Source organism: Ammospiza nelsoni, chromosome Z (genome assembly GCF_027579445.1).
Source record: "Ammospiza nelsoni isolate bAmmNel1 chromosome Z, bAmmNel1.pri, whole genome shotgun sequence".
In the NCBI taxonomy this organism is placed as follows: Eukaryota; Metazoa; Chordata; class Aves; order Passeriformes; family Passerellidae; genus Ammospiza; species Ammospiza nelsoni.
The window spans coordinates 5,218,042-5,235,285 of NC_080669.1; the positions used below are offsets into that span (position 1 = coordinate 5,218,042).

A 17,244-nucleotide genomic window follows, 5' to 3' on the forward strand; every position below is an offset into this window, starting at 1 on the left:
TGCTTTTTACCCTTTCTGTGAAAAAATTCTTCCTAATATTCAAATTAACCCCTCCTGTCCCAGCCTGAGGCTGCTCCCTCTGCTCCTGTCCCTGTTCCCTGGAGCACAGCCCGACCCCCCCCCCCGGCGGTGCCCTCCTGGCAGGAGCTGTGCAGAGCCACAAGGGCCCCCTGAGCCTCCTTTGCTCCAGGCTGAGCCCCTTCCCGGCTCCCTCAGCCTCTCCTGGGGCTCCATTCCCTTCCCAGCTCCGTTCCCCGCCCCGGCCACGCCGCAGCCCCTCCATTGCCCGTGTGAGGGCCCGGAGGTGCCGCAGCCCTCGAGGCGCGGCCTCAGCAGGGCCGGCCCAGGGACGGGCCCTGCCCCGCTCCCGCTGCCGCCCCAGGCCGGCACAGCCCCGGGGCCATCGGCCTCTGGGCCCCCGGGCACCCCTGGGCTGTGTCCGGCTGCTGGCACAGCGCCCCCGGGGCCTGTCCCAGCCCCTTTCCCCCAGCCTGCAGCTCCACGGGGTTGTTGTGAGCCCAGGGCAGGACCCAGCACTGGCCCTGGCTGTCCCTCAGCCCATGGATCCGGGCTGGCCAGAGCCCTCTGCAGAGCCCTCCTGCCCTCCAGCACATCCACATCCCACCCAGCCTGGTGCTGTCAGGAACTGCCTGAGGGGCCTGGATCCCCCTTTTGGTGAGGATGTCAAACAGGCCTGGCCAGCCCTGATCCCATGGGAGCCCCCCTGGTGCCAGCCCAGCCGGGTGTCCCTCCATGTCCCACCGCTCCCAGCCCTGCCCTCAGCCCGTTCCTCCCCGGGCACAGCGCCCTGTCCATGGGCAGCCAGTTCCTCCAGGAGATGCTGTGGGAGAAGGTGTCAAAGGCTCTGTGAAGCCCAGGCAGACACATCCACAGCCTGTCCCTGAGCAGCTCACCTTGGCACAGGTGGAGATCAGCTTGGTCAGGCAGGACCTGCCTCTCCTAAACCCAGGCTGGCCGGGCCTGATGCCCTGGCTGTCCTGTCCCTGCTGCTGGTGGCACTCAAGGTGACCTGCTCCATGGCCTCCCTGGCACTGAGGGCATGTGACAGGCCTGTAATTCCCTGGATCCTCCTTCTGACCATTCCTGTAGATGCGTGTCACATTTGCCAACCTCCAGGAAACACGGACATCCCCAGTTCTCCTGGAGTGCTGGTAAATGATTGGAAGTGGCCCAGTGAGCTCTCAGCACCCCTGGGTGGATCCCATCCCACCGCTTGGGAGTGTCCAGGTGTTCTAGCAGCTCACTGACTATTCCCTCGTGGATTATGGGGGTAACATTCTGCTCCCATTCCTGTGCTGCAGCTCAGGATGCTGACCAAACAAGGTAAATGTACTGCCCAGTATTCTTCCTAATGAAGTTTGTCTTTGAAAAGATATAAGTGCATATGCTTGGAAAAAAAATGCAGGCAAAGAACGTCTAGACGCAAATGAACCAGAAGGTAACTACAAACCACTTGTAAAACACTAATGTGGCAAAAAACACCTACATCTCAAATGCTTGCAAATAAGAGTCCAAGTAAGCCAACCACAAAAATATTGATGTGTTTCTACTTGCTAACTAAGATTTTTTTAAAGTGCCAGATAATATTTATAATGTGATAATATACTCTCATTTAAAAACATTTAAAAATATTTAAAAATATTTACTTTAGGAAATTAAGAAAATCTAGACCAATGCAATGTGAATTAGAACAATAGTTCAGTTACTTTTCTAGTTAAAGGCATTAAATCGGTACATTTTTATAATTTTACACAGTGCAATATGATTAAGCCTTACTTAATGACTTTCTTATTTGGGACGTGCTACAGTGAACACCTGACAGTACAAATCAGTGTTATCAAAATTATAAATAAGAACTGGGGGATAGGAAGATGTGAAACAAGTGATATAGTAGGGGAAAAAAAAGATTGTCACATTTTTGAAACTATCTTTTTAACCTACAAGCATTTGAAGTTGTTGTAAGTACAAAAATTAGTAAACTTTTAACCACTATAAAAATTCATAGTTTTAACTCACAAATCCAACATGTGCATTTACACATAGCTTACACAAAACATCCCAAAAAGGCAAACCACATCACAGCCCTGTTCTCCTTTCCTTAGAGAAACTTCTCAGCCAGCCTAATCTGGAAGACACACATCTTCAAGACCATCACAAGGATTTCAAGTCTCTTATTCTGTTTTCTTTGCTGTTTTTTTCTTAGCACCCTCATGCTGCTCAGAAGGCTGGTCACAGACTGAAGAGCCGTTGGAAGATGTGGCACTTTCACCCTTCACTTTGGAAGGTGTCTTTTGTGAGCCAAAAAACATTTGGCAGACTGCCGCCTCAATGGGAGCAAATGGAGAAGTTGCACATCTTGTCAACATCATTTTTACCTATGGAGAACAAGGATCAAGTTACAATAAAAGTTGTGATGGCTTCACAAGTAAACAAGCTAAAAGCAGAATGGGTGTATGGCATTTTTAACTTTCTACACAAGCATGAGGCTGTGCAATCACCAACAGAATTCTGCTCATTTTAGCTGAAACTGGGCAAAGAATGCTGTTCTTTCTGACCAACACTCTTCACACAGCTCTGAAGGGGATCTACAGGGACGTCAGAGAGGGATTTTTCCTCAGGAACTGTAGCAATAGGACAAGGGGGAATGGTAAAGAGGGGAAATTTGAGCTGGATTCTAGGAAGCAATTCTTTAGTGAGGGTGGTGAGATACAGGTTTCCCTGAGATGTAACTTGTCACAGACATCTTTTATGAAAAATCCTTTCCTTGGGATTTTTCCTCCTGAGAAGCTGGGAGGCCTCAGGAACAAAATGTAAACAATGGTTATCTGCTGCTGTGGAATGTAACAGGTGCATCTGTGATTGGTCTCATGTGGCTGTTTCTAATTAATGGCCAATCACAGTCAGCTGGCTCGGACTCTCTGTCCAAGCCACAAACCTTTGTTATCATTCCTTCTTTTTCTATTCTTAGCTAGCCTTCTGATGAAATCCTTTCTTCTATTATTTTAGTATAGTTTTAATACAATATATATAATAAAATAATAAATCAAGCCTTCTGAAACATGGAGTCAGATCCTCATCTCTTCCCTCATCCTTAAACCCCTGCAAACACCGTCACAGTTGCTGATATCCCAACCCTGGTAATGTTCAGGACCAGGCTGGATAAAGCCTTGACAAGCCTGGCCTTGTAGAAGATGTCTCTGCCCATGGTAGGGGGATGGAACTGGATGATCTCTGAGGTTCCTTCCAGCCCTTAGCATTGTATGACTCTATGTTTCCGTGAGCGATACACAAACAATGTGCATAAAAAACTCTCTGCAAGATTAATCATCCTGAGAGTAATGGCACACATTTAAGGTGAAGACCAACTTTTATGTGTAAATTTTGTGCCTTTTTCAAACTGAAAAACTAAACTGAGTGGCTTCCTTCCACTTAAATTGGAAGAATGGAATGTGCAATTCAATTTTGAATGTATAATTCCATAATCAGACTTTAATTAGAAGTCCTGACAGCCATATTCATTCCATAAAGTGCAGAGATTTAGGCGGGCACCCCTTAAGACACGTAATTTGGAATCAGAATTGAAAAACCTGTTTTTCAGATCTGGGTACTGGACAAGTTTATAATGCAACAGTTTCTACAGCTTTCAGAGATGTGATAAGTTTCTGGGAGACATTATTAAAACTATACCAGATACACTGTTGCTTTATTAGTTTATTTGCTAAGTGGGCGCAAGTTCCTGACTGCCAGTACAACCATCTGGGTAAGGATTTAGTTCTCCAGTGCAGCTGGACAGCCAGCTCCTGTGGACACCTGCAATTTCTCACTTCCAGAATAACATTCCTCTCCTTCATTCCCAGCATCCACAGTTCAACAATGCCTTTATCATTTCAGATGGAAAATCAAGGACATAAGCTTCAAGTCTTGGTTCCCTACAGTTAACTTCTGCAGAATTAAACTTGTCAGCTCCTTCCCAGAAAGGAGACTGGCAAGCACACTTCCACACATTCTCTGGTCTGTTCAACACCAGCTCTGAAGCTGTTAAAATTGCCAGATATCTGCTAACAGAGATTATGTTCTCTTATAAACTAGTAATCCAGAAGAAAGGCACCATCCCGGAAATGAACAATACAGGAGGGACTGAAGACTTCAATAGAGAAGTAGTGTCTATTTTATTACAAAATAGTTACACCTACTTCAAAGTAGTTTTGGTATGCATTCCCTTCCCACGCAAACACTTATTTTGTGAACATTTTAAATCAAATGAGAATCCAGCTGGTTTGTTTTACAGACCCACTGGCAACTGCATAGGTACACACAAAAGACAGAGAACAGGAGAATTTCTTTCTACAAAAATAAGCTTTTTTTTTTTTTTTTGAGATTACAGACATACAAAGCCTGGAATATCAAGTACTAAGTGCCAAAATTCCTGATTTTTTCTTTTCCTCCCTGTCCCCTGCATACATTGAACAGAATGTTCAACAGAACAGGTCTTCCATTCTGCTCATATCCAGAACTCTAAACACATTTCTTCAGCAGAAGCTGGCCTTCCCATCAAGCAGCATGCATTTCAACAATTAAATAAAATATCTGCTGTTATTTGGTCACTAGCAACTTTCAAATTCTTACCTTGAAGACAACAAGAAAGATGGTGTATAAAAACACAAGGTTGTGTTTTGCTATTGGCAAGTACTGTCTGCGTTGCAGGGTGAAAAGAACTGCTCCTATCAAAGTTACCTTCACAGGGCTAGAAATCAAACAAAGAATGTTAATTTCTCTTCTCTGCTCTACAGTGGAAGCTGCCTGGAAAGCAACTCATGTTCTTAAGTGTGCAAAATAATTATTTCTGAATAGAACAAGTGAAAACTTGTGGTAACTGTGGTAAATCCAAAATCCAGCTTTAATTAAATTAAGATTTTCATGTTATATAATATTACTACACTTTCTGTCCATAAATCATCAAGTCCAGCACTGCTTCAGACATCCAACAAACTCCTATTTGACAAATACTCCTCAAATCAATGCTCCTATTCAGACTTTATATGTCTTTGATTCTCTTCTTCCTCTCCCAATATATCTTATTGAAGAGTTAAATTACAGAGCTCACACTACTTGGACTAGACATAAAAACAGGTTCCTATACCATACTCGAGGAGTTAGTTACTTCAAGGTGTTGAAGTCCAAGTCCAAGTCTTGGTCCAGTGTAAGACTCCAGCAGCTGTGGGGCCGTATCAGCTTAAACGTGACTGGAGCCAGGCCTGTATTACCAGGTTTTGCCAACACAGCTGCGCTGACCTGAGACAGGCAAAGATTTCCACTCTAATTCCAGTTTACAGCAATCTTTGTTGTGGTACTAAATCCCTTCCTAGGTATGCAGCCAGAAAGCAAGAGATCTTTGGTCAGTTATCCAGAATTCTGTGCATTTCTTAATCTGCATGTGACATGTACAGGTGACATTCCTGTTATCACAGAGCACCTATTGGCGATCTGTTCTTCACTGTCTTTTCAGGAACCAAAAAACTACACCAAATTCCTGCTCAAGAAGCCCAAAAAACAACACTGTGTACACAGGCATCTCATCCATTTGCAATATGTTTGATGTTTTTAACTCTGTAACTTAGTTCAATTCAATGCTCTTAGGACTTATACATAAACAAGACTTTTGAAATTTTTTTTCAGTTACTTTGAGCCATACCCACAGTGGAGAAGGAGAATATATGCAAGCGATGCCAATCAGTAAGCATTGTTCTGGTGTTGCACCTCTAAAGACATTTTTATTTGTGTCTGCAGTGCTATTTATGACAGTCACCTTTTCTTTGTAAGTTTACTTTCAAGACTGCCATTTAGGCCCTGGCAAGAGAAAGAGAAACTCTAAATACTTAGAATTTCAGAAAAAGCCAACAACTAACACAATGCACAAAAAGTTGAAATATTGCCAAAGAGAAGGCTACAAATGTCTCTCCTGTTATTCTGTGTCTAGGGGTGGCTGCTGAAAGGCAAGATAGCTTTTTAAAAAAATAAAATTATTATTTTTAAAGACCTGACTGTAACCTGGGAAAGATCAAAAGAATTTTAGGAAATTATCACAGTGACCTTATCTTGACTTACAATAATAGCTTGTGGCTTTCCAGCCTGTTTCAATTCTCATTTTACAGAGAAAACCAGGAGGCATGTAATATTCCTCATTCTTTGCTCCTGCAAGAGAAGTAACTTTTCCCATCTTGCAGGTCATTTCTGCTATACTGAATAACCAATTTGTACTTTCTCAAATAATTGATGTCTTTGGAGGAAAATAGCACTAGCAGCAAAAGTAAGAGTGCCAGTGTTCAAAGGAAGCCATCTTAGTGATGCTCAGAAGATACACCAAAATTCACTTGTGTATTTCTAGTACCACTGTGCTTTCATTTTGGATAGAAGACCATGTCCCTGCAAGACAAACTGAGCCAAAACTGCTTTCTAGCAACTCTCCACTAGGTATTTACTACTTTCTGATAGGTTTTTGTTGACTTCTCTTCCCATTTGCAGCTCTTGGGCTGTGAACATATAATGATTAAAACATCTTCTAAAAGTCCCAAAGTTCATTGTCCCATCTTTCAAAGGATACACACCAAAACAGAGTACAAATATGTCCTAAGGGTTTGGTTTTTGGGGGGTTTTTTTGGCTTCAACCACTGAAAGTAAATATCCACACCAAGAGCCAGCAAAACAACAGCTAACTTGTTGCAGGTTTTTAAAAAAACTTACTAGGACATGTGCAGGAGCTCATTGGTTTCAGGTTTCCACACTCCTCTCACCAGCTGCTCAAAGTTGGAAATTAAGCCACCACCAGCACCTGAAATTGCAGAGATTTATAGCAAGTTTCCATTGACTGCTACCACTGCTATGCCACTGCTCCCAGAAAAACTCATGACACCAGGTGCTAAATGTGGCACCAAAGCCCAGACTTAAAAGACTTAATCCAACCTCTTATGCAAGACTCAAACAACAAACAAGATGCAAACAAGACTCAAACAACAGGCACGAGACCTCAGGGGCTGAGATACTCAGCAAGAAGCTCAGGTCTGCCTGTAAGTGACAGCATCTGAACTGATGCAATCATCACATTCATAAGTGTTGCTTTCCACAGCAGCACAGAATCAAGCAGGAACAGGAGCTGCACAACTACTTTCTGAAGGGACCCTGATGGTGTGGCTGCAAATACAGCTGTCAGGAAGGTGGCTTCCAGAATTCCAAATGGCAGGCAGGCGACAAGGGCTATCCCCATATTAAAAACCAAGTCCCCATATTAAAAACCTAAGATACCCAGTTCTCTTCTTCAGCCTCATGCAAGGCAATAATGTTGTTGGAAAGTTCAGCAACAGCTACACAGAAGATTTACTTCTTTATTGTCATCAACTGCCCATTCTGCAAGCTCTCGTAAGACCTTCTGAAGGGAAGTCCCCTCCAAGTCCTTCAATGTCACCCTTAATTCAGACAGAAAATCTGCAGCACAGGCTTTTTCCTTCAGGAGACATCAGACTGCATCAGGACTACCATGCCCAGCAGAGCAAGGATGGTGCTACAGTTCTGCTGTAGGGGCTAGACATTTAAACACCACCCCAAAAAACCCCAAACCCTCAGAACAAGATGCTGTGCATGTTACCTCTGGCCCAGCCCACAGCCACCATGATAAGACAGGCATCTTTGTAGACAGTGTCTGCATGTGCAATGCCATCTGTGATCTTCCAGGTCCTTGTCACTTCTTTCATCCCTGCCACCAGAAGACGAAGAGGCAGAAAGGAAAAGCAGCGGCAGAATATGTCTTCTGGGCAGTAAAACACTAGATACCTGAAAATCATCAGGAAAAAAACATTAGTGACATTTTTGCTAAGGAATTATCTTTTCATAATCTTTAAATATGTTTTTGGAATGTGTCTAGCAATGCCTGATATACTACTGACAACTCAAAGTCTCGTGACACACATCTTGGAACAAATTTGAAAAGCCTCTGAGCGCACCTGAGCTTTTGCACCAAAACCAAACACTACTGCCACAGAGAAAAACCTGTTCAAGTCCATGTGAAACAGTTTTACATTTTTCCAATTGTTCTGCACCTTATATATCTGCACATTTTTATAATTCAAGTCATTAAAGTGGTATCTGATTGACTTTGTGTGGTTTCAGTTTATCTTGTGAGTTACTTTTTGTTTAGTTTGGTGTAGGGGGGTTGTTTTGTTTTGGTTTTTTGTTTGGGATTTTTTTTTAAATAGAGTTACAACAGGGTGCTAAATTAAATGCTGACTCTGTGCTTCCAGACTGTAGGTACCTGGAATTATATAACTTCAGCAAGAATGCCTCCACTAGTTAATGTCATACTACATGAAATGCATGGCTATTTTTAAACACATTTAACATCCTAGTACTCACCAATTCTAGCTTTTACAGCTTGCCAGTTACAAGCACATTTCTTTATTCAAAGCATTGAAAGAACACTACACAAAATATCTTTGATCAACTTGCTTTTAAAACCGAGTAAAGATGGCTAACAGTTAAATCCTAAGCAACAGTAAATTCTAAAAGATTAGATTATGTAGTGTTTTATTATATGTCTTCAATAATAAATAAAATTCAGTTCTTACTGAGACATTCACAAAAACCCAATCAAGATTAAGTATGTTGATTAAGTTATCTTAAGTAGATTATTTCAGCGCAGGAGTAAGAGTAAAAATTGCATACGAGCAGAGAAAGTGTTTAAAAAGAAGGATAAATTTTGTTTTCTTAAAAAAAAAAAAAAAGACACTGCGCCTTGCTTTAAGGTTTTTGATCTCAATCCTGCCTACCAAGAATTTCTGAGGCCCTTCCCTTTATCTCTTATTGTAAAGATAAAGATATTGTAAAGATGCCTCTGTATGCAACCAGGCTTCAGCTGATATGAAGCCAAAGATGTAGAGAAAGGATGTATTTTACAGGCTACTGCAAAAAGCCATTTAAGCCACCTGCTCACCAATTCACACCAGAACTAATTTATATCTGCAGAATGTGGGTTTAGGACCCTGAAGCACTGGTGACAGGACTGAGGCTGGCCCTGAAGGCCCTCCACGGCATTCCTGCCTGTAATCTCTGCTGACAGCAGATGCCGCTGTCCTACAGACTATTCAGGAGCATTCCTCAAGCCCAGCACGACTCCACTCACTTCCCAGTCCCAAGTGTGGCTTGAGGAATTCCTTTGTGCACGATCTGGGACCAGGAATTAAGGTCACTACACTCAGGAAGAGGGGACTTCATAAAGCTGGAAGCTTAAAACGTTTTGTAACATTCACAGCTGCTCAGTAAAACCTCCTTTAATTTCTGCACAGCAAATCACATTTGACCACGGTGAGTTAAGAGAAATCCTGCTCTCTTCAAGTGTACTCCTAGCTCATGTCACTTGAAACAAGCAATGAGTCTGCCCACATCAGACTGACACAACCAGAGGCAAATTCTGTTAATAATTCATTAATAATACATATTAATAATGTCACCAAATTAAATGTGTCATCTCTTACTACAACACAAAGACTATAAAACTAATACATATACCCAGACAGATAAAAACACTTGTTTTCATTTTAATGAATTTACAACTGTAAAACTTATGGGGCAAGTGGAACTAAAGGATTTTAAGCAGGTCAGACTATCCAAATATAGTGATTGAGATTTCTAAACTCAAAACCCCACTGCTGCTCTTAACTTTTGCTAAGTTTGAAGTTTTCTTCAAAGATCACTTTCTGGAACAAATGAACTCCACTGGAAGACCACATTTCTATGAAAATAACTCCAGGATGGTTTTTTTACACTACAAAACAGGCCAAAATGCCTAATACTTGATGCAATCATACAATTCAGTTAGCTACTGTCTTCCACCACAACACCTGCCCTCCTGGGACTGAATGAAATACAGAAAAAAAAAGTGTCTGGTAGTAGGAACTGAGGAAAGATGTGTCTTGGAACCTCAGTTACAGGAAAAGTCAAAATTTTTACATCAGCCAGGTTCTGATCTTCAAGAACTACTTTTTAAAAACTTGATTGCATTTATGACATATCTATATTCAGTAAATCAGCAATTGAATAACTTTATTAAAAAGTAATGTTTGCAGCTGTTTGACCAGGAATACTAAAAAAACCTAAGACAAGTCTAATCTAGCAACAGAGCATTTGGTTACACAACAGGCTGTAAGAGTTGCTCTCTGTTCCCAGAGAACAAGATCATAGAGAATGATCCTGGATGAAGAGACAGCATCCAAATCCACATTTTTAAGTAAAAATACATGCAACCTTGATGGTGTCAGTTTACAGCATACAGCTTCCTTAGAGCCAGTATCACTCATCTTACCCAGCTGCGGCTGCTTACCAGACTGAGGATGCCAGTAGAATATTTATGGTCTTTGCCAGAAATGCTACTGGAGGTTCACCAAGCATCAAGGAGGACAAAACTGAGCCCCCAAAGCAATAAAGCATTGCACTAAACCAGCAGGCCAAGGGACTTCGGACCGACACTTCCACAACTCCTGTGGGGAAAAAAAACAACAACATATAACTTTCTGCATAAACAGAAATGAAAACTGGAGAATAACATCATGTTTTAAAGGTCAGTATTTTTCAGTTTAGTTCCTTCGGGTAATGAAAAATTCTCTAGCAAACAGCAGGCTCTCACAGGAAAATTTTCCAGAAATACAAACCTCAGGGTAGGGTGACTTTAACTCAAACTCCTAAACAGAAGTGAAAGGCTGACACAAAGTGTTCTCTGAATATCTTTTGTGCATTAGTTTGTTATATCTAGATACCAAGAGGAAAAAGCTTTCAGAGCATAGCAGTGAGGTCTTGTTGTTAACAACTTGACACAGGGACACAGTTGCTTTCAAATTTGTATTAAAAACACCTAAGTGGCTAATCTAAACAGGATTGATGGCATTTTGGAGGGTTATTTTACGAATTACATTTCTGTTTTTGAGTGTTCCAAGAATTCAAGGTGACTATTTTCTCTTCTTTTCTCATAATATCCTGCTGTGACTGCTGGCCAAAACTGCATCCAAGATAATTATCAAATCGTTTTCACCTGCACTCTTGAAGAGAGGGAGGGAAAAAAGTTTACCGTGAACTATAATAATAAATGTAAATTTTCCTCATTATCAAAAGGTTGACAGTTTGTTAATTTCATCATCTTTAAAATGAACTATCATTTTAAAGTGCAAGTTAACAATGCCTAAAAGAGTACATAATATTCAAAGATTATACTGGAGGTAATGGAAAGCATTAACCATTTTCAGAGGAAAAAAACATTTTACCAAAGCTAGAAATATGCTCAAGTAGTTGTTTTGACTATTTCCTTCCACTTTAAAAGTTCAGGATTGCCAAAGCTTCCCCTTTACACTTGGTTCTGAGCTGTTTGCCTGAACAAGTTTAATTTTCTGTAGTCCAAAGGCTACAAGTTCACAAAAGTTCCAAAGTTCACAAAAGCACTACTGTCTGCCCCAAAATGAAATCTGACTTCTGTTCCCAATTCAGAGTAGCTTGGGTTTATCAGGCATTTCTGTGGGAAAAGAAGCTCCTACCAAAGATGAGAGGCTCAAACATTTAAAAAGGCATACAGCACTCTCAATTCATTCAATGCATTAACAAGTTTAGGTTTTAGTGTTCCATTTTAGTGCTGGCATAGATATCAAGTACTGCAGCACTATCTAAATGCCCATAAAACACCCAATTTATAAAAATGAGCACTCCTCAGCGTTACAGAACACTTGAATATAAAATAACATCTCTTTCATTTCTAACTATTTTGCAATTTATTTTTCAAACTGCAGTACCTAGTGCTCCAAGTTAAGACACTTGCAAATTATTAATGGCTTGTGTTTACTACTTTTGGAGTAGGTTTAAAATTAGGTCTCTGTTCTCTCTTCAGATCCATTCTCCTGCCTTCCAACAATCACCAGCTTCTCCACATTCCCTTTGCCCCAAAACTAGCAGCAAGTGGTTTTCAGTTTTGAGGGCACATCCAGATTGCCCTCTACCAGTAAGCTCCACAGAAATGCAGGTAAATTTCTTCATTTTACAAGTAAAAGGTCAAGAAACTGGAACCTCTATTGCACTTCAAGATTTTTCTGTTGATCAGCACTAGAAATGGCTCAAATGCCAGTTTTTAACAAGGTTATATCCTTGCTTCCTAACAAGGAATATACATAATACAGAAGACAATGAGGCAAAAAAAGTTGATAATAATTTAAAGATCATCTCAGCACTGCTACTTAAATTATTGTTAGGGTGTAGCCTTTCAGAAGACAAATTCAGTTTTAAGTAGGTCACATGTTTTTATACAAAGTGGTCATTTATATTTGTCCTCTGATGCATCCTCTAAAATTAATGAGGCACCACACAACCACGCAATGGTGGATCTGCCAGAAGGCCGCCAGCCCTGCAGATGTACACTTCAGAAAGTCAGGGAAAGGTTTCAAAACACAAGGACTGATCTTGAATATGCTCTTAAGAATTGCTCCTGAACAACAGTAACATTAAAAAATAAACAAACAAAACCGAGGAAAAAACACCAAAAAACCCAAAATAAAACACCAAAACAAACACACAAAAATACACGAACAAACAAACAAAACAAACCCTTACCAACTAACTATTTCTAGTAGGAATATAACCTAATAGGATTATATCTGCTTTAAACTTTTCTGCATGTTCCAAATAGGCAATAATGCACACCACACACACAACTAGTGAGCCCACCAGGAGGATTTGTACACATTTTGTCTAGTACCCCGTTCAACCACATAGAACATCATTAGTTAAGATAAAGGTTTTATATAGACAGACTTAACAGAGAAAAACTATGCTGAAGAGAAATTATTTCTCTTCAAATCACCTCAAACAGATCATAGAAAAACGTCAGGAACAAACCAAATATGACACATCCTCAATCACCAACACCTTTTGCTGTCCCTCCATCCCATAAAAAGAAAATTGGCTGTTCTACAACTGGCTGGAGTTACAAGAAAGCAACTCCTAAGCCATCCTCAAAGCACTAATCAAGAACTCTTCTTTTAAAACACACAGAAAGCAACAAGTTGGTTGTGATTGCTGCAGTTTGCCAGTCACAAGTGAGCAGAAAAGCCTGGCTAGGAGAATTGGGAAAGTCCCAGTTAGTGTGCATCCATCCATGATCCAAATGCCCACACTGAATCTGATTTTAAGCAGTGGGGGTGGGTTGGTATTTTAATGAGGCAGTAATCTGGGATAAAATAAATGTGGCTGTAACTTGACCACAAACTTCTTACATCACCAGGCACTCAAGGCTATCCCGTAATTTCCCTGTCAAATATAGCTACTGTTGTAAGTTTCCAAAAGGAACATAAAGCCTAGACAGCATTAATTGACGATAATATATCCATACTGAGTATTCGTAATAACTGCTGTTTCAGTTATGATTTAATACTCAGTTCAAACCACTTGGGAAGTGAGAAACAGGCCAGCAGGCAGTCACCTGGATTACAGTTATTAATTCCAACTATTAGAAAATACTCAGGAGTTCTGAACTACCAGCTATTAAACCGAGAAAAGAAAAAAAAAATAGGAGCATGGATCTGACCAGACTTCTGACAGCAATTTTACTTTCCATAAGTGTTGTCTCACTAAAACTAGGCACAGAGGCCTCACATCCTCATCTTTAGGTGTGCCTATTCCAGAGGAAAGTTTAAAAGCATTGCACGACAATGTCAGAAAGTCCCTTTCTAAGTGGAACAGACACATTACACAATGCCACAGCCCAGCACCCGTCAAAAATTTTAGCAGCATCAACAAAGTTTGGTGAAGATTCCAGAATGCATAAGCACTTTACACCAGTCTTCACAGTCTGTTAAGTGCACTTCCTCAGCAGATGGTCAAAATTCACCTTGGAACACTTAGGAACGGACCAAAGAACAAGCTCTCACTTAAACAAACAGTGCAGAGCCCTAGAAGTCTGAGCCAAGCAGCAGCTCCCAAATTTGCCCTAAAATCCCAATCCCAAAAGCCAGCTCAGTTTCCTACACAGTTATCATCTGGGATGCACAGTTACTGTAAACGTGTCTAAACCCACACCACAAGCAGCTTGATTCTAAACACTGAAACAAGGCCAGCGTCTACATTTGTGACAGAAAAAAAAAAAAAAAATTAAAAAAATGGCTTGGAGTTAACAGCCACAGAACCACAGTGTAAACGATTTTCTGGAAGAGAGCATGCAGACTGAAGTGCCATGATGTGCTCTCATACAAAACCTTGTTAGTGGAAGTGGAGAGCTTGCTAAATTCACTTTACAATCCACAGCGTACAACGCTGACAAGTCGCTGGCCCAGGACCGATCCATGAGAGTCCTGAGCTGTTTCCTACAAGGCAGAAAAGGCCTTAACACCCCCCTGCACAAACAGGGTGTGTGAAGGATGTAAACTCTAGCTAATCTCCCCTCTCAGATGCAATTCTGGGCACAGAGATATTGGCCTTGCTACACACACACTTTCTGCATAAACCCAACTTCGAGGGGCCTCACCCCTTTTACTCATCAGACTTCAAAACTGAAACAAACAAATAAACAACTGAATAAAAAAACGTAAAAGCTTTGCAACGAAACTCTTGGTTGATTTCGCCAGCGCCTCTTAACTTCTGGAAAGCGAGAAAAGCTTTGGCTGGGTGTCTTTAGCGGGCAGTGAGACAACGCTTATGGACAGACGGGCTAATGCAGGCGGCAGACAATCCCATTTGCACGGCCACGGGGTAACCCGGACAGCAGCTCCCTTCGGAGCCCCATCCTCACCCTGCCGGGGCCGGGCACACCCCGGGACACACGGGAGAAACACCGGGATCCGCATGGGGGGTGTGGGGTGTCCGCCCCGTCCCGCCTCGCCCCGCTCACCCCGCTGCTCCTTCAGCGCCAGCACGGAAGCGACATAATGCGCCAGGTCGAAGAAAGGGAACATGCGGAGGCGGGAGAAGCTCAGCGGCACCTGCCACAGCTCCATAGCCGGGCACGGAGCTCCCGGAACGGCTGCCCGGCACGGGAGAGCCCTGCGGACGCGGCTTGGCCCTGCCGGCCGCCGTCAGCGCGGGGCGGGGCGGGCGCGGCGCCTCACGGGGCTGTCCCTCCCTCAGCCCCGCGGCTCCGCGCTGCGAGCTGCCTGCCCTGCCTTTTGTTTGCCTTTTTTTGGTCAGAATGCTGATAGTCCTGCACCGTGCACAGTTTGAGGTCGGTTGTGGCCTCCCTCAGAGCCCCTGTTGTGTTTGTGTTGTTTCCCTGCGCACTTTGTGCACAGGTCGCTAACTCACCCAGATACAATTTATTTTCTCTTTTTTTTTCTTTCCTGTTGAATATTTCTGAAACTCATTAAGAGCATTACCAACGTGTACGGTCGGTTCCACATGTGGTCTTTCCCAGGTTGATGCTGTCTATCAGTTGCTGAGGGTATTAATGTACACCAGACGCTGCCAGAGCTCAGCAGAAACGCTTTAATGCATCTTTACACCCATTTTGATAGCGAGGGCTAACTTTGCCTCCTTAAAGTTCTATATCCAGTGTTGCACCAATCCCACAGTATTTTCAGCAAAGCTATTTTCCTCGTGAACTGCCCAAGTGAAACATTTTTGAAGATCTGCTAACTCCAATATACATGACATTTGCTTTTTCTTTGTTCACCAGACTCGGAGGGCCTGAAGGAAATTCGTGTAATGAGGATGGTTGGGGTTGGAGGTGCCAGGAAAATTAATCGACAAACACCAGAGGTTTGTCTAAAAAGAAGACAGAGGAGTCCTTTTACTTTATTCAAATAAAGGGAGAGGCCATGGGGCATTCCCCAGGGATCTCACATTTTGGAGGACTCAGCCTCCTTTTTATCCCAATTTCCTGGCTACATTTCCCTTCTCTCCCCATTTCTGAGGTACTTGAGAGGTTCTGACTCCCCGAACACCTGATACCAAAGATTTCCCCTCTGATGCATAACCCTCCCTTTTAGTTTTTAATTCTTATGGAATTTAGGGGTTTTTCTTCCTCATTGTTTCTTTGGTCTTTCAATGTCTAATTTCATTTATCAGCAAACCTAAAGTTTATTTGTAAAAGCAAATATCTTTTTCCATTCACCAACCAGTGGAATTCTTCTCATGGTTTCTTTTATCTCCCAATGCTGGTTTTATCCACCAGCAGACCCATAGCTTGTTTGTAAAGACAAATCCACTGTTCTTCTCAGAGAGGATCTTAAAAACTCATTCATGGGCAAGAATACCTTCCACAATCCCAGGTTTCTCCAAGCTCCATCTAGCCTGTCCTTGGACACTTCCAGGGATGGGGGAGCCACAGCTTCTCTGGACACCCTGTGCCAGGTCTCACCACCCTCACAAGGAAAAATTTCTTCCTTATATCTTATCTAGATCTATTCTCTTTCAATATGAAGCTGTGAAGAACGCCAATCACTTGTTTTTAAAATTTTTAAAAGTTTAATGATAATAAAATGGTTATTAAAATAGCAATCTGATTAGAGTAATAATAATTTGGACAGTTTGAATTAGGACAATATGAGACAATAGAAACAAAGAGTTATGGACGTCCGGGTACCTTTTTCTGGGCAGCACAAGCCTGAAAAAGGATCCACGTTAACAAAGGATTAACCCTTAAAAACCGTAACCTGTTGCATATTCATACACCTCATACATGATGCATAAATTCCATGCAAACACAGGATTCTGTCTGGGCAGTGTCAACTTCTTCCTCTTAATCCCAATGGCATCTTCAGGGTTGAGCAAGGCGGGAAGAAGTTCATTTCTTCTGATAATGGGGCAATAAATTCCCTTTCTCTGATAGCAGTCCTGTGGCTGCTATCTTGGTTCAAGTCCTTTCTTTAAAAAAAAGTATTCTACATAGCATAGTTTCTATTTTAACCTTATGTTATACCCTAAAACTATACTTAACCCACTATTTAAGAGAATTAATACAGCATAACTTTCTAACACAACATATATAATGTTCATTTTAATATTTGCAAAAAGCCAATCATAAAATACACATTTTTCACAAAGCAATTCCCCCCTTGTCCTCTCACCTCATGCCCTTGTAAACAGTCTCTCCATCTTTCTACAGGCTCCATTCAGTTTAGTAGTTTGTGAATTTTTGGCTGGTTCTCCCTACTGAATTTTCTCTGAACTGTTTGTGTCTTTTCCATTCAGCTTCCACATGGTGGTGAAAAGAAC

At 41.9% G+C, this 17,244-nt stretch overlaps 1 protein-coding gene across 1 annotated transcript; it reads right to left on the reverse strand.

The window, feature by feature from the left end:
* Positions 1–1,419: 1,419 nt before the first annotated feature.
* TMEM38B (transmembrane protein 38B) lies at positions 1,420–15,067 on the reverse strand. The gene is made up of 6 exons (XM_059492844.1): positions 14,924–15,067; positions 10,388–10,544; positions 7,661–7,845; positions 6,763–6,850; positions 4,648–4,765; positions 1,420–2,396 (listed from the first exon to the last, which is right to left on the reverse strand). Exons 1-6 carry the CDS (start codon positions 15,027–15,029, stop codon positions 2,193–2,195), a joined length of 858 nt encoding a protein of 285 aa, XP_059348827.1. The 5' UTR covers positions 15,030–15,067; the 3' UTR covers positions 1,420–2,192.
* Positions 15,068–17,244: the final 2,177 nt, after the last annotated feature.